This window comes from Ptiloglossa arizonensis, chromosome 5 (assembly GCF_051014685.1).
Source record: "Ptiloglossa arizonensis isolate GNS036 chromosome 5, iyPtiAriz1_principal, whole genome shotgun sequence".
Classification (NCBI taxonomy): domain Eukaryota; kingdom Metazoa; phylum Arthropoda; class Insecta; order Hymenoptera; family Colletidae; genus Ptiloglossa; species Ptiloglossa arizonensis.
In genome coordinates, this window is record NC_135052.1 from 3807426 (window position 1) to 3826357 (window position 18932).

Here is an 18932-nt window from a genome sequence, read left to right on the forward strand (position 1 = left end):
TAATTAAACTCGAGCGTCGATAAACTTAATCGAAGCCAAATTTCATAGAGAATAATTCCACGTTAAATAATTCTAATTAAAAAGAATACCCTCATTTTTATCTGCGTTTATCGCTCTATTAATGTCAAACCTAAGATAAATATTATCTGCTGCGCTTTAATTCGCTTTTAATCCTATCGTTCCGATTTAATTATTCTTTATACGGAACTGGTATCTCCCTAATTGCACAAATAACGCGTACGATCCGATAGAAACTCAATCTCTCTTAATTTCAACAAATATTATACCACGTCGGTGGTAAATCGTGTCATTTATTTTTCGCGATGATTGTCGGATGCGTCACCCGTAACAACGATACACCATAAATTTGAAAAAAGTGAGAATAAACCAATAGGGGCCAGTGCGTATTCCATTAATTTCCTTATATTTTTCAATCGAATGTAAATTGCGCATCGATCGGACTAATGCCGCGAACCGAGCCCGTTATCGAATCGAATACACCGTGTGTATACATTAATAATCGAATTCGGTACTGTTTTCCGCAACAACGTTGAAACTTTATCGAGATTTGCGTCAGGTATTCCAAATATGTACACGCTTCGCGTAAAAACTGCCAGAATGCTGGCCCCATTTGCGACAGATTTATCCACGTCATCCAACATTTTGCGTAAACTCTGTCCAGCCATACATAGTCTAAAAATGACACGTGTTCACTTGGAAAAGGAAGGTGTTACGAGGAAAATACGCGGAAAATTAGAAAAAAGTACGAGTAAACTTTGATACATCACCTTGAATGGCGATTTATCGATAAAACAATCGTTCCAAGTGGTTTTACAAGGAAAGTTCTTTGTAGCTTGTTATCGAGAAAATTCTTGAAAAATTATTGCTGCCTAGATAGGAGAATCGTCAACACGCCCATTAATATTATATTAGAAAGCAATGCTTCAACGTTTCGTAAAAAAATAATATCGTCTATAGGTTCGAATTTTAAACTACCTAAGTTCATTGTGAAATATATCGCAAAGATCGAGTATATCCAGTTACGGTTCCTCGTTTGGCTCAGAATTTAGTGTTTGTTATTGGAAACCGTTCAATGAACCGAAGAAATCATTCGTTTGTTCGTTTTCCCATTGTGGAATTTAACGAGTAACTCCACGAGTTGCTGACAACGAGTTACAAAGTACTTGTTTTTTATTTGGAACGATTATTTTACCGATAAATCGACGATAGTATTTCAAAGTTTATACGTACTTTTTAGAACTTTTCTACTACCTTATGGGCAAATAACGATGCATTTCGTACTCTGTGAAATAGAAACATACTTTTTTTACAAACATACTAATTTTTCGTTGGCAGTGAGATCCGAAATCGACCAATCTCCACTAACTTCATTTTCCAATGGAGAAATTCGTATCGAAGAAACGTTTCTATCGAGAAATTTTCAAACTTTTATTTCCCTGTAATCGCAAAATTGCAAAACGTCCCGTTCAACACGCCGATTGTCACGTCAGTTTTTTATAAACGACCAACAAGAAACATTCACGAAGCGACCAAACGGTGATTTTACAGAAACTTTGCAATATTTGCGAAGAAACTCGACTTTTAAAGTACAAAACTACCCTCCAAAGTTTCGTGCTTCTAATGTTATCTTGAAAACTATCGAAGATGCCGGGAAGTTTGAAAAACAAATTCGTCATAGTTTCTGACGGTAAATAACACGATGCTCGTATCGATAACCGATGATACGAAAGTTGCAAAATCGTTTTCACGCTTCTTTGTTCCGAGATTGTAAAGTTTTTATGAAAATTTTAATTTTTATTCTTTAATTCGACATTAACTTTATTTCGACGTTACGAACGGTTGGTAGCATATTCATTTAACGTCAACAGGTTTCACGCAAAAACTGTATTAAGGAGAAATGTGAAACATTGCATGTAAAATATTAAAAACAGTAGACATATGCGTGTGTTTAAATTTGATCAAAATCTTAGACATCGAGTGTAAGAAATGATCGATATTGCATGGAATAACTCGAACGCGAGGCGTATTGATTGCATTTACGATCAATTTACCGACATCTCTGTTAATTATTTTTATACCTTGTTACTCTCTGTCAAAACGACAAAAGATTGGCTGAGAAACTTCTCTGTATCTCCGATAGTGCTGTATTAGAGGGACAAAATTTTCTAACGTGTTATTTTCATTCTTTAAATTTGAGTTTACGGACCTAAAAAACACACGTATCCTTTATCATCGATGCTCAAGGATTCTACAAATTTTCATCAAAATCGACGTCCAGATACATCGCGAACGTTTCTCGTAAATCGAAGACACGTTTTTCTTAAAAATAAGTAACGCGCGTATTAAAATAACCTGTCCTCACGAATAAAGAGTAATTTTTACAGTTTGTCGCGTCCGTTGGTTGTATACCAGGTTGTTCGATAAGTTTTGTCGCTTTTTCCATTGTAAAAGAATACTATGACACTTCAACTTCGAACAACTGTAAATATACGAATAAGTCAACAAATCTACATGAAACTTTGCATATGTTCATCAAACAATAGTTCCACCTTTAGAAAAAGTAAAACAACGAACCTAATAGCTTCGTTTCTTATCGAGTGATTAAACTTATTCAGCAACTTATTATACAATAATTGGTAAATCTTCTCGCATACCTCGAAGTGTGTTATAATTGCAGGAATACAAAATCGTTCGATAAGTTTGGTCGTTTCTTTCATTGTAAAGAAAATTGACAAAATTTTCAAATTTTCAAATTGTAAAAGAATACTATGACACTTCAATTTCGAACAACTGTAAATATACGAACGAGCCAATAGATCTACATTAAACTTTGTGTCGTAAAGTTCAGTTCATTATAATATGTAGTTTATTATAATATGCAGGGATCTCGCGTATCCAGTAGTATAGTTTTTCTACATATGAGAATACAAAGTCCGAAGAAAAAACTATAGAGTGATATGCCTTGACGCGATCACTCTAAAAAGATCGTGTTTCATCTTCACTGATAGATATCTAATGGACATAGATAGACTTTTATCTAATAGATAAAAAATAATAGATAAAAAAACATCTTGCGAACAGTGTCGTGTGGTCTTCGTGACTCTCGACTCGAAACTGACAAGAAAAAACCCAAAAGAAAAATAACCAAACCGTTGACCGTGTATCGGACGACCCTTTCGCGCCAATATGGAGACACGATCATTCTTGCATTCGTTCGAACACTTTGCATATGTTCGTCACACAGTAGTATCATCTTTAGAAAAAATAAAACAACGAACCTAATAGCTTCGTTTCTTATCGAACGACAACACATATCGATCAAATTATTCTTAGTGACGCTTGAACTCGATTTCGTTCGAATCTTGAAGCTCGATAACGCGAATTCTGATCCTCGTTCGAAACGAAGCAAATTGTGGATAAAATCCGAGCCGCGGGGAATTGTTCGTAGAATCTGCTCAATGGTCGATACGTTCAATGTGTGCGAGAGTATTATTGACTCGATCCGATCAGCGATAACTTGGACCGGAAACGTTACTGGAAACGCTTTCATTACGACGACAGGGATCGTTTGTTCCTTACCAAAAGATCCCCCAAAGCCAGCGAGAGGACGTAAGTGTTCGGGACGTTTCTCATGTTGGCGTGACGCAGCAGCGTGAGCACGAGAATTCCGTTTCCGGTTACACCCACCACCAGGATTAATATGAATACCACGGGCACAATGTACGTTTCCGGTCGCTGATCGTACGGAACGTAACTATCATCGTCGTCCTCGTTGTTCCCTCCCATACCGGAGAACGACGTTGCGTTCAGCATCGCCGCCATCTGTAACAAAAAAAAAAAGAAAAAAAATAATAATCAACTCTTATAAATATTTCACTGGAATTCAGGATCGCTGGTCGCTGAAACACAGAATGATTCGCAAGTGCGCGTCCATGCTTTCGAATGGTGAATCTAAAATATCGGCTTGTTCGGAAAGTAATTTCGTTCTCCAAAATGGAGAATATATAATTTAAGAATGTGTTTATACACTCTAAAAAGATCGTGTTTCATCTTCACTGATAGATGTCTAATAGATACGGATAGACTTTTATCTGATAGATAAAAAGTAATAGATAAAGAAACATCTTGCGAATATATGTTCCAGATTGGTTGTTTCTCGAGTTACGAAGAATTGTTAAAGAATTCATCGAGAACGCGTGAAAGTGGCAAGAATCGAATTCCTTAGAAAGGATTCAGCGAGTGCTTGTATTTAGAATTTACACGGGCAGGGTTGCTCGTAATTCTGGATCACGCGCGTAATACTGTTCGCGCGATTTAACTGGCAAGCCAACCGGAAGTGTCCCCGATACTTAACGGTAAAACAGTCTTCTTTTATTCGCGAGCCGTGAAACCGACTTCGTATTCGTTGAATCAATTCTTTTCGTTTCCCCTCGCGAATCGACGATCGCTACGATCGAAAAGAAATTACTTCTCGAACGGAACGGAATTTCGATTCGTCGAGGATCGTTCGAACGCGTCGAATTTGTTTTAATTTCATCGACGTCACGGCCATCGAGAGATACGTTAACGATTTTTCATCATTTGCGGCGTCACTCGCGTTCGGGTTTCAACGATCAGCTAACCGTCGCGTTGCATCGAAATTGAAGAGATATTAATAAAACAATTTTCCGTTCCGAAAACCCCGGACAGCGAATGAATACTCGCGTGCTCTCGACCATATTGTTTTCAACGGTAACAAATACGGTTCGCTTTCCCGCCGCGACGACTCGAACGATCCGCGTCAACGCCGCGCACGAATTTATGGAGCAGAGTGAGATAAATCGGGGCTCGTTTTCGCTACGAAATTTACGGACAGGATCGCGCGCGTTTCGAAACAATTTCGTGTCCGGAGAAAACGCTCGTCGGTAATTTCGATCACGGGTGATTGTTGAACGCGCGCGTCCGAAATCGTGCCGCGTTTTACAAGCGCGGAAAAATATCGGTGGCGGATAACGTGTTGCAAACTTCAGATTATAATATCTAGTTTATAATATCTAGTTATGATATCTTGTACCACTAATTTTAGTCCACAGTGTATACATACACAGTTACTTGTACGCGAACCGGATCGATTTCCAAATGCATTTTTCTCGAAAACAAAGCCTCCGATGCAAATTCGTCATTCTATATTTTCGTCCCGTTTAGAGCTATAGAATCTCCGTGATCTTCGTACGGTAAATTTTAACCAACGACGTACACGGATGCAATTAAATGCACTCGAATTAATTTCCCAATGAATTTTTCTCGAAAACGGAGCCTCCGATGCAAATTCGCCATTTTATATTTTCGTCCCGTTTCGAGCTATAGAATCTCCGTGATCTTCGTACGGTAAATTTTAACCAACGACGTACTCGCATGCAATTAAATGCACTCTGTTGTAAAGTTCAGATTATAATATCTAGTTTATTATAATATGCAGGGATCTCGCGTATCTAGTAGTATAGTTATTGTATATATAAGAATATAATGTTCGAAGAAATGCGTATACAGTGATGTGTCTTGATGTGAACGACGTGTCGTGTGGTCTTTCTGACTCTGGACGTGGAACTCGACTAAAAAGAAAAAGCAAAAGGAAAACGGCCAAACTGTTGACAGCGTGGCGGACGATCCTTTCGCGCCAATACGGAGACAGTTCTTAAAACTGACATCGACATCTGGCACCCTGAAGATCGTTGTTGCATTCGTTCCAACATAACGCTACGATGCCGGTGGATCAATTTCTCTTTTCACAAAACGGTACCCGTACGTCGCGGTGGGACGTTTTCCAAAGTCATTGACAGCCGTAGAGAATGTACATCTCGAAAAGTCCCCGTCCCGAACGTTTTAATATCATTCAAGCGACACGGCCGCTGCGAATCCAATTTATACTCTTTAAAGATAGAGACGCCAGAGAAGAAAAATGGATCGGACGCGCGACAGCTTCCTTCGAAATATCCGTCCACGGTGAAAGATGTTGCAGCTTTTAAATGTTGCAACTCGAGTCACCAGCTGGCAAACTCGATTAGACGTACCGTGTCGAATGTACTCGAATACGTCACGAGTACGTTGAGAACTAAACGGTGAATTCAAGCCTGTATGTCGCCTCGTTATGGATTTTATTTAATTACAACTTTCGTGGAGTTGCAAATTGTGGATATATATTTTTTCTTCTATTTCTTGTTTCGCGTAATTCGAAAACTCCAGGGAGCTCTCGAGAGGAAAGATTTCCCCGTTTCCTGAGTCTCTCGAATTCCATCGGCGTAAGTGAACTTAGGTTTACACGTCACAGCTTCACGCCCATTACCATTTAGTAATGGTAACAAAAACGGCTCGGAGTATCCAACGCATCGAATTGCTGAAACTTGATCAATTGAACAAATAACATTCATACTGTTTTCGTACTTGGGAAACTTTTACAATGTTTATTCCGTTAAAACCTCGAGGCAATATTTATTCACTCGTGTCATTTTGGATATATCATTCGTCGAATTTTGATACGGGTCTCGGTTTTTAAATTTTTGTTAAAATTTATACAAACACTTTATTCGGATTTTCGCAGTCTTCTTATTTCGTGTTGTATTATTTTCAATGTATAGGACGAATAGATCAATATCGATTTCATGAAAAAAGAAAACATTTTATACATTAAAGATACATTCAGTGAATATCTTTTCCATTTTATACGTTTTATATTTTCCGGGATATTAAAGTAACTTTTAGCTTTTTGTAGCTAAAAGACATTGCATTTTCTTAAGGTTCATTCTAGATCGCTTTATTACACCGATTGACACGATTTTTACCTTCCAGTAACCAGTGGATGATCCTCCGAAAATCAAAGTAAAAGATTGGTATTGTTATGTTTCTCGATTTTCGATCAAAATTAATTTCTGTAGACTAATAAATCATTAATAATGCATAAACAAAATGCGTATTGCAACATTAATGCTCGAATCGTGTATAAATGTTAATCGCGTAGAAGAACAAACATTCACAGAAACCGTTCGCCTTCACAGATTTAACGATATCTTGATGTTTATTTATCATAATTATTAACAACCATCGTAAGACCATAGTTTAGACAATTATTAACAATATCCTGGTATAAATTATGGTGTAAAAGCCATTAACTTCTTGGAATATTCGGTTAGATCGAACAAAAGCAATTGAAGTAATGGTAACTCACCATCGAGAAGGTATAAGTAGATCCGCCGGTTGTCGAAAATTTTATTTCACCGGGAGTTTTCGAGATGAACGGACCTATAGTATTCATGTGGGACACGTGAAACCTCCACGGACTACCATGGATGACGATTGACCCCTTGGTAACCGGTATTGACCGCTGATAGGCGGTGGTCAGTACTGGCGACCATTGTCCAACTTTCTTCTTTTTTAATTTTTTGCTTGCTTCGTATATTTTGTTTGTTCCAACATATCTATATTTTGTTTCTCGATTTTAATTTATACTTGTTTTTCCATGTATATTCTTCGTTACTGCTTCGTTTATTTTCTTCGTTACTCCATGACATGTATTTAACCATTCCCAACTTCATTTCTCCTCTGTTATTCTGCTAAATTTTCTATCATGCCTTGTTTCGTTTAATACTTGTCGTTTTTCAATTCCTTTCTCTTAGGTAGGCACATCGGTAAACGAAGAAACAAGAAAAAAGAAAGAAGAGGACACTCTCATCGCAGTCGCCGTGGGATTCTTAGTTAAGCTTAGACTAAATTAGTTTTAAGGCCATCATGTTTTATTATTTTATTGTGTTCTCTGATTTTAACTTGTACTTGTTTTTCCATGTTTATTTTTTTGTCAGTGCTTCGTTTATTTTCTTTGTCACTGCATCACTGTATTTAATCACAAACCAACTTCATTTCTATTTTCTATCATGCCTTGACTTTAGGTTCTCTTAGGTAGGCACAAGAGGACTTTCTCGTCGCATTCGCCGAGATCTTTAGTTAAGCTTAGAATAAGTTAGTTTTAAGGCCACCATCTACAAATATCTGTGATGTGCCGAGCAATTATCCAATCTTTAGCTTATTTTTGCTCGCTTCCTCGTTCCTCAGCCCGGTCACCACTGCTAGTTGCATAAGCAAGTGACCGGCCGTGGAGGTGGACCGAACGCTCGATCGTCGTTTCTTCTGGTGCGCCCGCTTCCAGAGAGAACATGTTGTGAACACAGGGGCAGGTATTTTTGCCGGTCCCTGCGGAAGCTCTTGTTCCAGGATAAGACCCTCTCTTCGTGATCCTTCGTGAGTTAGATCCACGCTCTGCGTGTGCTCCTGACGCGGAATTGAGAGAAACGGGGCACTCTTCTAGAGGAGTGGTCGCGCATTTCCTCTTCAATTGGGCCCACTGAGGAGAAATGGGATAGCCCTAGTAGGACCAAATACATGGTTCGCGTCGCGTCTTTCCCAATTTTGCCTCGTTTTGTTCGTCGATGTAATTGCTCGGCAGAACTAAACGAGGAGATCGAAGGAACATTGATTCCTTCTATCTCCGTGGTTTAGTAATTTCGTTTGTACCGCGTATCGAGGGAGATCGATGGAACTTTGATTCCATCTATCTCTCTCCGGGTCTCCGCTCGCAGCAACCTCCACGTGGTGAGACCTGGTAATCGGTAATAATCGCAACGAATAATTATTCGTCGCGAATAGTACCGAGCTAATTGGCTGCGAATTTAGAATAGTTAGTTAATATATAAGAAACAATTGAATACTTTAAGAAACAACATTTTTACAATGCGTATGAAAGTTTGAGTATATTAATGAAACGAAAGAATGCAATTGTAGCTCCGATGTAATGATGTGTTTTAATAAATTCATTTTGAGTGATTTGAATAGTTGTTTAAGATAAGAACAAGTAGAATTCTTTAAAAAACAACATTTTTGTAACGCAGGAAGAGGAGAGGTAAATGGAAATTAATAAACAATTGAGATATTTTGAATATGCTTGGTTTATTCAATGTAACATACATGTTTCATCCAGTCACAATCACATTCTCACTTTTCTTGTTAAGATCGTGCATTCTTATCCGCCACAAAATTTTGCTAGCTTACAATATATAGTTTATTTCTATATATTAAATAACTAGTCTAATTAGCTCGACATTACTCACAATGGACGATCTTTCCGTGTAAAAAATGATTAGATTCCATTTATGTCCTTCCAAGTTTCCGCTCGCAGCACCTTGTTGAGAACTGGTAATCGGTATTACTCGCGACGAACAATAATTATTCGTCACTTGTAGTACCGAGCTAATTGGCTGTGAATTTAGAATATTATATTAATGAAATTTCTGTTAATTGAAATTGATTAAGAAGTAGATCACAGTTTGGTGATTGGTATCCACAGAACTATACAAGAAGAGAAGGACAGAACCTTGAAATATTAAGAAATAAATCAAACATTATTTACACAAAGTGAATGCACCATTGAACACCACCAAGTAGTTTGTAGTTTTGTAAAAATACAAAAATAATACAGAGACAAATCGCTATATTTTAAAAATTTCTACGTTCATTTATAAATATTTAATAAACTGTTTTATTAATTGCCAACAAAAATTAATAAATTGTATACCGCTATATTCGAGAAACCTTCTTCTATTTTGAAGACCGATTAGAACTTTCTATTGTTTATACTTTTCATGTAGTACCTCATTATTGTTGAAAATTCTGAGTTTTTACAAAAACTCGTGTTTTGCGAAAAGTGGGAGTGCTACAGAAATTCAAATTCGGAATTCTTGTTCGAGGAGTGTGTTTCTATAAGGATCACCCACTGGTTATTGGAAAACAGAAAAAAGGTCATTGGTCATGGTGCCATTTTCAAAATTCAAGATCACTTTGATATCCCTGAAAATATAAAACATGGAAAATTTAAAAGGCATTCGTTCGGTGGATTCCCCCGAATACAGTATATTTCGAATAAAACGTTTTTTGTTGTCGAATCAATGAATAACGATATTTCGAATAGCAATTTTTATCGATTCATTCCTTATACCTGGATAAATATTCATTTATTTATTAGCACGACAATTTTACAAGGATTTAATTTGGTCTCTGTCTTTCTGTAAATAATTTTTTCAATATTCTCGATTTAATTTTTAATCTCTTGAGATAACACGTGACAGAAATTTCTTTGTATATAAATGTCAAGAACAAAAAGCTTGGGAACCATCGAGTTCCAGGTGCATCAGAAATGCACTTGCACTCTTATTTCCCTTCTCTTCTTATTTCCCCTCTCTTCGAACAAATTTCTCGAATTCTCGTCACGTGTTTCATTAATCACTTAACAGGAACTCAATGGCAATTAATGCGCGAATGCGTATCAAAGACGCGATTAAATTTCCAATTACTATGTAGTCGACTCGTATTTGAATTTAGATGCAATTTAAAGGTCCCGCCAAGGCGCGAGAGACAACCGTCGAAGTCATCGCGCGTCTTCTTCGCATGGTTAGCGAGAAAGGAACCAACCATAAATCTCGTCGATGGTGCATAGTTCGCGGAATTGGATTATATTCGCGATTTCAAAGATACGGCACGAATATACGCGAAATCAAAGGCTGACCGGGCGGGATGCAATCTCCGAAGATTGCATTTTAGAATTGCAAATCGTGGCGCAGGACTGCGCAACTATCAACCTGAAAGCAGATCGGAGAAGAAAAAAAAAGAATAGAGTATATTCCACGAGTGAGACGATTAAAATTTGTTTGTCCCTGTACCGTATCGTTTTTACGCTGCGTGTTTTCACCTGATTGTACAGAGTGATTCTAGACATTGGTACGAGTTACATTTTTTATCTTCGGATGACGACACAAAGATCTAGGAAAAAATAACGAATCCCGTAAGAGAGACTATTTTCCGATTTTTTTCGTTTATTTCGTACTGACTTTTTTCAACGAAGCGTGTACGTTTATTTCTCCGTCTACGGAAGAAGGGAAGTATCATAATCGAGAGAAATTTCAAAGAAACTTTAATGACTTTCGCGACAGATTTTTTAATAAGTATAACACTTAAAATATAATTAAAATAATTTTAATAAGTATAATACTTAAAATCTGCGGCAGATTTTAAGTTAAAATAATAAATAATTATTTCTTTATATTTATACTTAGAAATAAATATAAATACTTATAAATAAGTATACTTATAAATAAGTATACTTATAAATAAGTATTTATATTTATGCTTATATTTATAAATATAATACTTATAAATATAATTCTTATATTTATAAGTATCATATTTAGAAACATAAGTGTAAGTATATATATAAGTTTTATATTTATATAAATATTTATTTATTAGTATTTATTTAAAAATATATATTATATATTAGCGTATTTATTAATACGTATAATAGTATATGTTATATATACTATTAATATTTATTAATACTTATACTTATACTTATTTGTAAGTATAAGTATAAGTAAATTTAATTTTAATGAGTATAATACTTAAAATCTACAGCGAGGTATTTTAATCAGAATGGCAGTAATCAGAACGATTCCCAGATCATTCGAGCATTTTTTGATTTTTACATTTTTATCGAAGTACGATATCGCGAGAAATTGAATCGAAAAAATGGCTACAGCTTCTCTCGGTATTTGGAATCAACCTGTATACGAAAAAATTTGATTCGTAAACTATTCAACTTCGAATTGTGCATTGTTATCTTTCATTTTACGGCTCGGTATGGACGGCTACCTTTGTCGGGGCGCATCGATATCGAGCCTCCAGATAGAGAATCGTAACGCAACAAAAGTCGATAGTATCGATCTCGGTGCTGCACGACCTTTCTGCACTCGAAATTGAAACTGTGATCCGAGATTGTAACGATATAGCCGAGAATTATTTGCCTCGAGAATATTCATAGACGTAACCCGGAATCTATAGCGCAAATTGCATTCTCGATACCTGTTTCGATCAATTTTCCTACAACGTACGATCGTGCCTCGATTTAATGAACCGTTATTTAAATTCGTCCGTAAGTATATCGCTTTCTATTTCTCTGCTAAAACGTTACAAGAAAAGTGTGCTTTATTTTCCATCGTTACCGTCTCGTCTACGAAACACCGTTTTCTCGATCATCTGCTTCTTCTCATGGCACAACTAAACTTCAAACTCTCGATCTATTCCTCGTTTCAACACGTTTCGTAAAGTTCTGATTGGATCTCGACTCTTCCGTTCAACAAGATGCAATTACAACAATAACGACTCGCAAACAAATATACGTTCGATGCTTTAAAAATTATCTACATTTCTATTTGTACTACGTTTCACCTTTAACTTTGAAGTAATCATCGAGAAAAGAAATTTTTCCCATTACTTTAATCGTCTGGTCGACTTTGTTCTTTATCGGTAAATGACACCGGATTCGAGTAATCCGTAACGTTCTTATACCAATGACAATTTACTTGGACATCTGCTTCGTATCTGAACGTAATGCTTAGGAACTGATACGTATTGGTATTAATGAGTATCAGAGGTTTGGTCTCATCGTTAATGTACACAGACATGGGGTGAGTTCTGCTACCTCGTGATACACCTCTGGGCTATGCATCCGAGCTTGACGTTGAACATTGTTATAATCTAATAGGGGAATAGCGAGGGATTAGGGGAAAAACAGTTTCTGTCTAGAGGAGTGGAGGTGAGAGGAAGGTTACGAGATAGGTAGAGACCATAAGTTGTGAGAACAGCTAAACAGCTTGATAGAGATCAACTCTTGAGAGATGCTCGAAACATCGGGTTGAATCAAGGGGAAGGTTATGGTTTTTTATGGAATCAGACATTGAGCGAATAACGTCGTTGTTGAGAGTGAAAGGATCGGGGAGCAATTTTTCAACGAGCTATAGCGAGCCAATAAGATTTGAAAGAGTTTAGTTTCAGACTATGCAAGGAACACCAATTTGAGATCCCATCGAGTAACGAAGAGATTGATACTATTAGATATCGATGAAGCCATTCGATACCGAGGAACTTAATAGGAGTTATCGAAAGCTATCGAAACTTGGTATCAATTTTCAATACCGTTACGTTTGTAATTGATACCTGATCGATACCATTACTAAACGATACCACGTAGGGATAGTAAATATATTGTAATAATAGTAAATATATCTAAAACTATTGTAAATATATAAAATATAAGACACATAATTTAAGTGCAACGAAACAACTGCATCCGGTTCGAATAATACGTATAACAGTACAAAGAGAAAGAACATGGGATCGAACGATGAGTAAATAAATACAAAGAACGAAATCGAACAAAATGAATACTGATTCTGTTTGATATCTACGCATTTTATACTGTTCAATATTTGATTATAATTTACCATAACTGTTACTGTCAATATTTCATTAATATTCGCAAACAAGAATATCGATATGGAAATAAATAAGGGGCGAAGTAAAAAGTTTTGAGCGTTTTTCGTTAGATGGTTTTACTGACTGAGCCATAACTCACGACGTATACGTTGCATCTTGTTGTTCTATACAGCGACTTAAAGGCGACATAACGCTTTAAAAAAAGTTCCCCGACAGTTTCGTGTTTAGTGTATCCAGTTGTGCGTTAGTGTGTGTTTCATCTATTATTATTATTTGCTCGTCAGCGTGGACACCATCTTTGTCCATGAATCACTGGATGCTTAAAAAATGCAGAATTAGTAAAAAGTATAAATTAACATTGTGAAATAAAGTGAATAAACAAATAAATAGCGTTACGTTATATATAAAAACGTACATCGTATCGTTTGTTATAAATTACATCGGAAAGACAGCGAAACGATTACAAGTTTCTTTTTCGTCGCTGCTCCACGTTAATTGCGACCAATTAACATCGTCCAACACCACGTACAAGTTTTACAATGCAAATATTTCTCATGGAGTACAATTTTACTTACTTTACATTTACTTCGATTACACATTCGCGTTACAAAGATTTAGGTAAATCTTTAGTAGTAAAGATTAGTAAAAACAAGGTAGCAAGATCGGTAGCAATATTTCAAAAAATGATATCTTAATCGGTACTTTCCGAACCGGACAAACAAGTATGACTTACGGACAGCAGTTTCCGATACGATCGTACAGTAAAGACGTCTCGTTGTTACGTATCGACTCTCGTTTTTCATCGATAGCCGATATTTCCAAAAGAAAAAAAAAAAAAAGAAAAAAACTCCACCGAATGGAATAACGTCGACGTATGTAGGTCCCCCGAAACGTAAAATATCGCTCGCGAGATAGTCGGTAGAACGTTCGTCGCCTTTGCGGCCAACTTTCCGTAGGAATGTCTTTCCTGAAAGCTGTGCCACGCGTTGTAAAAATACCATCGATGGACGCATACAGTACGTGTAACTTTCACGAGCGTCGTCGAGTAACCGTGCTTCCTCGAAACTTTATAGCTTCCCATAACGATCCTCTCGACCGTGAAGTTGTTGTCCCACTTCGCTACCAGGATAGGTCCTATACGAAAAACTTGGCCACGAGCTCGCGAAACGTGCGTAAACGTACGAAAATAAGCTCGTTTCCGTACGATAACATCCTACGAGCTTCCTTTAATTTCTCTCCGCGGAAGCACACTTGTTGCAGCTTTATCGTCCCGTTGGACGTGTTCGACGAACCATTTCGACGCGTGTTCGTGGTCTCGCACGATTCGGCGTATTTCAGCCCATTTCCTGGCTCTCTTATCGTATTTCGCGGAGCTTTACGGGACTTTAATACGGTCCTTTCTCTTCCATAAATCACGCTAGATTTACTCTCCAAGAACGCGAATAAGTTTCGGAGCAAACAGAACGTGCACGGTGTATGTATTAAATACGAAGCTGGCAGTTTTACGTGAAATATTCCTTATTTTCAACCAAACCGCATCAAACCTTTTAAATAACTTTTAAATAATACATAAGGGAAGATTGTCGTACGACCATCTTTGACAATCTTCAAGGTGATCGTAATCCTTGGAACGAACGAATCGAGAATATTTTATCGCGCGATGCAGCTATAAAATGAAGATAATTTTTCTTCGAAAGTATTTTAATATCAATTTATTAGAAAAAATGAAAAATAAGTTTCTCGTTTCAACTTGAGAAATTGATTACTCTCGATCTAATGTTATTTGACAACTTTGCTTCGTTATTCGTGAAGTAATATCGCGAGATCGATGAACGGTCAGAGTCAGCAATTTACGTTGTTCTTTGTTTGTGTATAACTTTAATTTTACGCTCGATTTTTATCAAATATTCCCACAGAAGTATACTCGAAGAATAAAAAAGGAAATGAACGACTCTCAACGATTCAACATCGCTGATAAAAAAATAAGCCACTAAATTTTATTTACATCGACGACGACAACTATGAAATATTGCCAATCTTCATCATTTTCCATGCTATCGTCGTTTTAATCGAAACTCGAGACCCATCAATGCTATCAATCTTCACGGTTCTCTTCTCCGTAAGCTCGATTCTATGGAAAAGTCCCCTGCTTGAATTAAAAATTGAAAAGAATTTCGCGTAAAAACTACCTCGTGTTCGTCCACTTGTGTCACGATTGTTGCGTCATTTAGCGTTAATAACGTTCGTACATACAGAGCGAACGATTGAAATTTATAAATACATTTATCTCCCACACTGTGCCCGACGAATGTTTCAAACGAAACATGTGCTTCGAGGGGAAAGTAATTTAATATAATTATTTTCTTCCTAGGTGGACTCATGAAGAACGCACAAAGGTCACGTTATTCGAAAAATGTTTCAAACGGAACATGTGCTCCGAAGGGAAAATAATTTAATATAATTATTCACTTTACGGGTGGACCAATGTTTCTTTAAACGAAATCGTATATTTTTCAATATACTAATAACGCGCAGTGTATCGTTACACAATAAAAGAGTACGAGACCGGCAAAAAATCGACATTTGGTTACCGCTACGAAATCACTGTTATTAATTCGAGATACACACCTACTCGACGCGATACGTTCAATTGAGAATTGAAAAACAGACGAGGCAATTCGAGTCGAGTTAATCGCGGTTTGGTTCCACCTTTACCGATACAAAATTCCAGTCTTGGCGTAAGATTGATCAAAGTGGTCACTTCTATCATTATTATTACTTATCGTTGTATCGTGTCGCTTGAAGGTTCTTTCGTACGACAATACTTGTATCGCGATACACCTATGTATAATATAATGGATCTCGACCGTAAATGTGATTCAATGGAAGCGTTCAAAATTGTCGGCTGAACGAACGAGAGACTCTTCTTGCTTTTGTACCGTTTCGCTAGCCTTCTTTCCAGCTCTGAATAGTACATGTGCCAATACCATCGTGATTCGCAATATTGAAATTAAAGTATCTTTTCAACCAATTTTTGCCACTATGTGGTCTAGTACGTTTCTATAGAAAATATCGAGTTGCTTCCATTAGTGCATTCAAAGATATAGAGGGTGATTCTCTTGCCAGTGGACTCAAAGACAGTGGAACTGGCTAAACCCTGTATCGATAATCCCGTGTTTCTATACAGAGATGAAATCAGATTTTGTATACAGTGATGAAATTAGTTTGTCATTTATCCAACAAGAGGTCTACGTTTCTATTACGTCATCGATTGGTCGACGAGAACAATGCATTGTCCTTCGAACCAATGACGAGAGATTGAAGAGATGTGTATTTCCTTTTTAAGTTTAGCTCAAGATACCGAGATGAAAAGTTTGGGGTGGAATAAATAATGGAAGATTAACCGTGATTAATAGTGAAGATTTCAGTTGAAGTGAACTGTGCATTACTGTATACCAGGTTGTTCGATAACTTTTGTCGTTCTTTCCATAGTAAAGAGAATACTATGACACTTCAACTTCGAACAACTGTAAATATACGAATTAGTCGACAAATCTACACGAAACTTTACACTTGTTTATCAAACAGTAGTTTCATCTTTAGAAAAATAAAACGACGAACCTAATACCTCCGTTTTTTATCGAACGACAAAACTTATCGAGCAACCTATTATTTTTCCAAACTTTCTCCTAGACATGTTGTGCCTCGATAGCTAATCGCAGGTGTCATAAACCGAGTGTCTTCTGGAAAACACGTGCGATTCAAAGGGCTGAAATGGGTCAGTCAAGAGTAGTGGGCCCGAAGGAAGCTTCGTTACGTTATTAAACTTCTCTCTCGCTATATTTAATTAAGAGAGAGTCTTTCGAGTTTCTTAACGAGTCAGAAACGAGTCGTGCAATCGTGTACAAGAATTAGACTAGTGTACTTCGCAAGTAATAGATTGCTCAATATGTTTTGTCGTTCGATAAAACTTATTGAACAGTACTACATTGAGCAGTACTGAACTTATTGAACAGTACTACATTGAACAGTACTACATTGAACAGTACTACATTGAACAGTACTACATTGAACAGTACTACATTGAACAGTACTACATTGAACAGTACTGTATTGGACAGTACTACATTGAACAGTACTACATTGAACAGTACTACATTGGACAGTACTGAACTTATTGAACAGTACTACATTGGACAGTACTGAACTTATTGAACAGTACTACATTGGACAGTACTGAACTTATTGAACAGTACTACATTGGACAGTACTGAACTTATTGAACAGTACTACATTGGACAGTACTGAACTTATTGAACAGTACTACATTGGACAGTACTGAACTTATTGAACAGTACTACATTGGACAGTACTGAACTTATTGAACAGTACTACATTGGACAGTACTGAACTTATTGAACAGTACTACATTGGACAGTACTGAACTTATTGAACAGTACTACATTGGACAGTACTGAACTTATTGAACAGTACTACATTGGACAGTACTGAACTTATTGAACAGTACTATATTTAACAGTACTGCGATAATACGGCGCACGAAAGAAATGAATCCCTTTTGTTCGAAGTGCCTCATCGAGTGTAACGCGTTTCTTGTATAAAATAGCGTTTTCTTTGATCGACGAATGACAACTTATTTAGAACATTGTTATCGACTCGGTAGGTCTGTGTAGCGTACTATAGGTTACCAATATAATAAGTAGTCCAATAAGTTTTATCGAACAGTATTACATTGAACATTACTGGTCAATGTAATACTGTTCGATAAAACTTATCGAACAATACTGTTCAATGTAGTACCGTTTGATGAAACTTATCGAACAGTACTGTTCAATGTAATACTGTTCGATAAAACTTATCGAATAGTACTCTTCAATGTAGTACTGTTCGATAAAACTCATCGAACAATACTGTTCAATGTAGTACTGTTCGATGTAGTACTGTTCGATAAAACTTATCGAGCAACCTAGTACCATACTGTTCAATAAGTTTTATCGAACGATGAAACTTATTGAACTGTACTGTTCAATGTAATACTGTTCGATAAAACTTGTCGAACAATACTGTTCAATGTAGTACTGTTCGATGAAACTTATCGAACAGTACTGTTCAATGTAGTACCGTTCGATAAAACTTATCGAGCAACCTAGTACCACACTGTTCGATAAGTTTTATCGAACGATGAAACTTATTAAACGACCTAGTAGTTCCGAATCGCATCAACATTATTCGACCACCGATCATGGACGGTTGATCCGCGACCGATAAAGAAACGGTGATCAAAAACGATACCGAACACGCCGTTATTTTACATAACCTATCAATCCTTGGCATTTGATTAATTTTATCCCAAAAACGGACCAAGTTTCATTCGAAATATTTGTCGAGCGAGGATACAGGGGATAATCAGATTTATAGATTAAAAGTGGATCACACTTGCACACGCGCTCTACCAGTACGCGACACCCCGGATATTATGATTATTCCAAATTGTTTCGCGCACGTTCGACCGTCTCGTGGCAACGCGGAAATATGTATAC

The 18932-nt window shown here is 36.8% G+C and overlaps 1 protein-coding gene across 1 annotated transcript in view; it reads right to left on the reverse strand.

Annotated features, from left to right (window-relative positions):
• The window catches only part of LOC143147070 (neuropeptide CCHamide-2 receptor), a 74106-nt gene that overhangs the window by 16555 nt on the left and 38619 nt on the right, over nucleotides 1-18932 (reverse strand). Inside the window, exon 2 of the mRNA XM_076311941.1 lies at nucleotides 3601-3843. Within this exon, the coding sequence (XP_076168056.1) occupies nucleotides 3601-3843 (243 nt within the window). The remainder of the gene's footprint in view (nucleotides 1-3600; nucleotides 3844-18932) is intronic.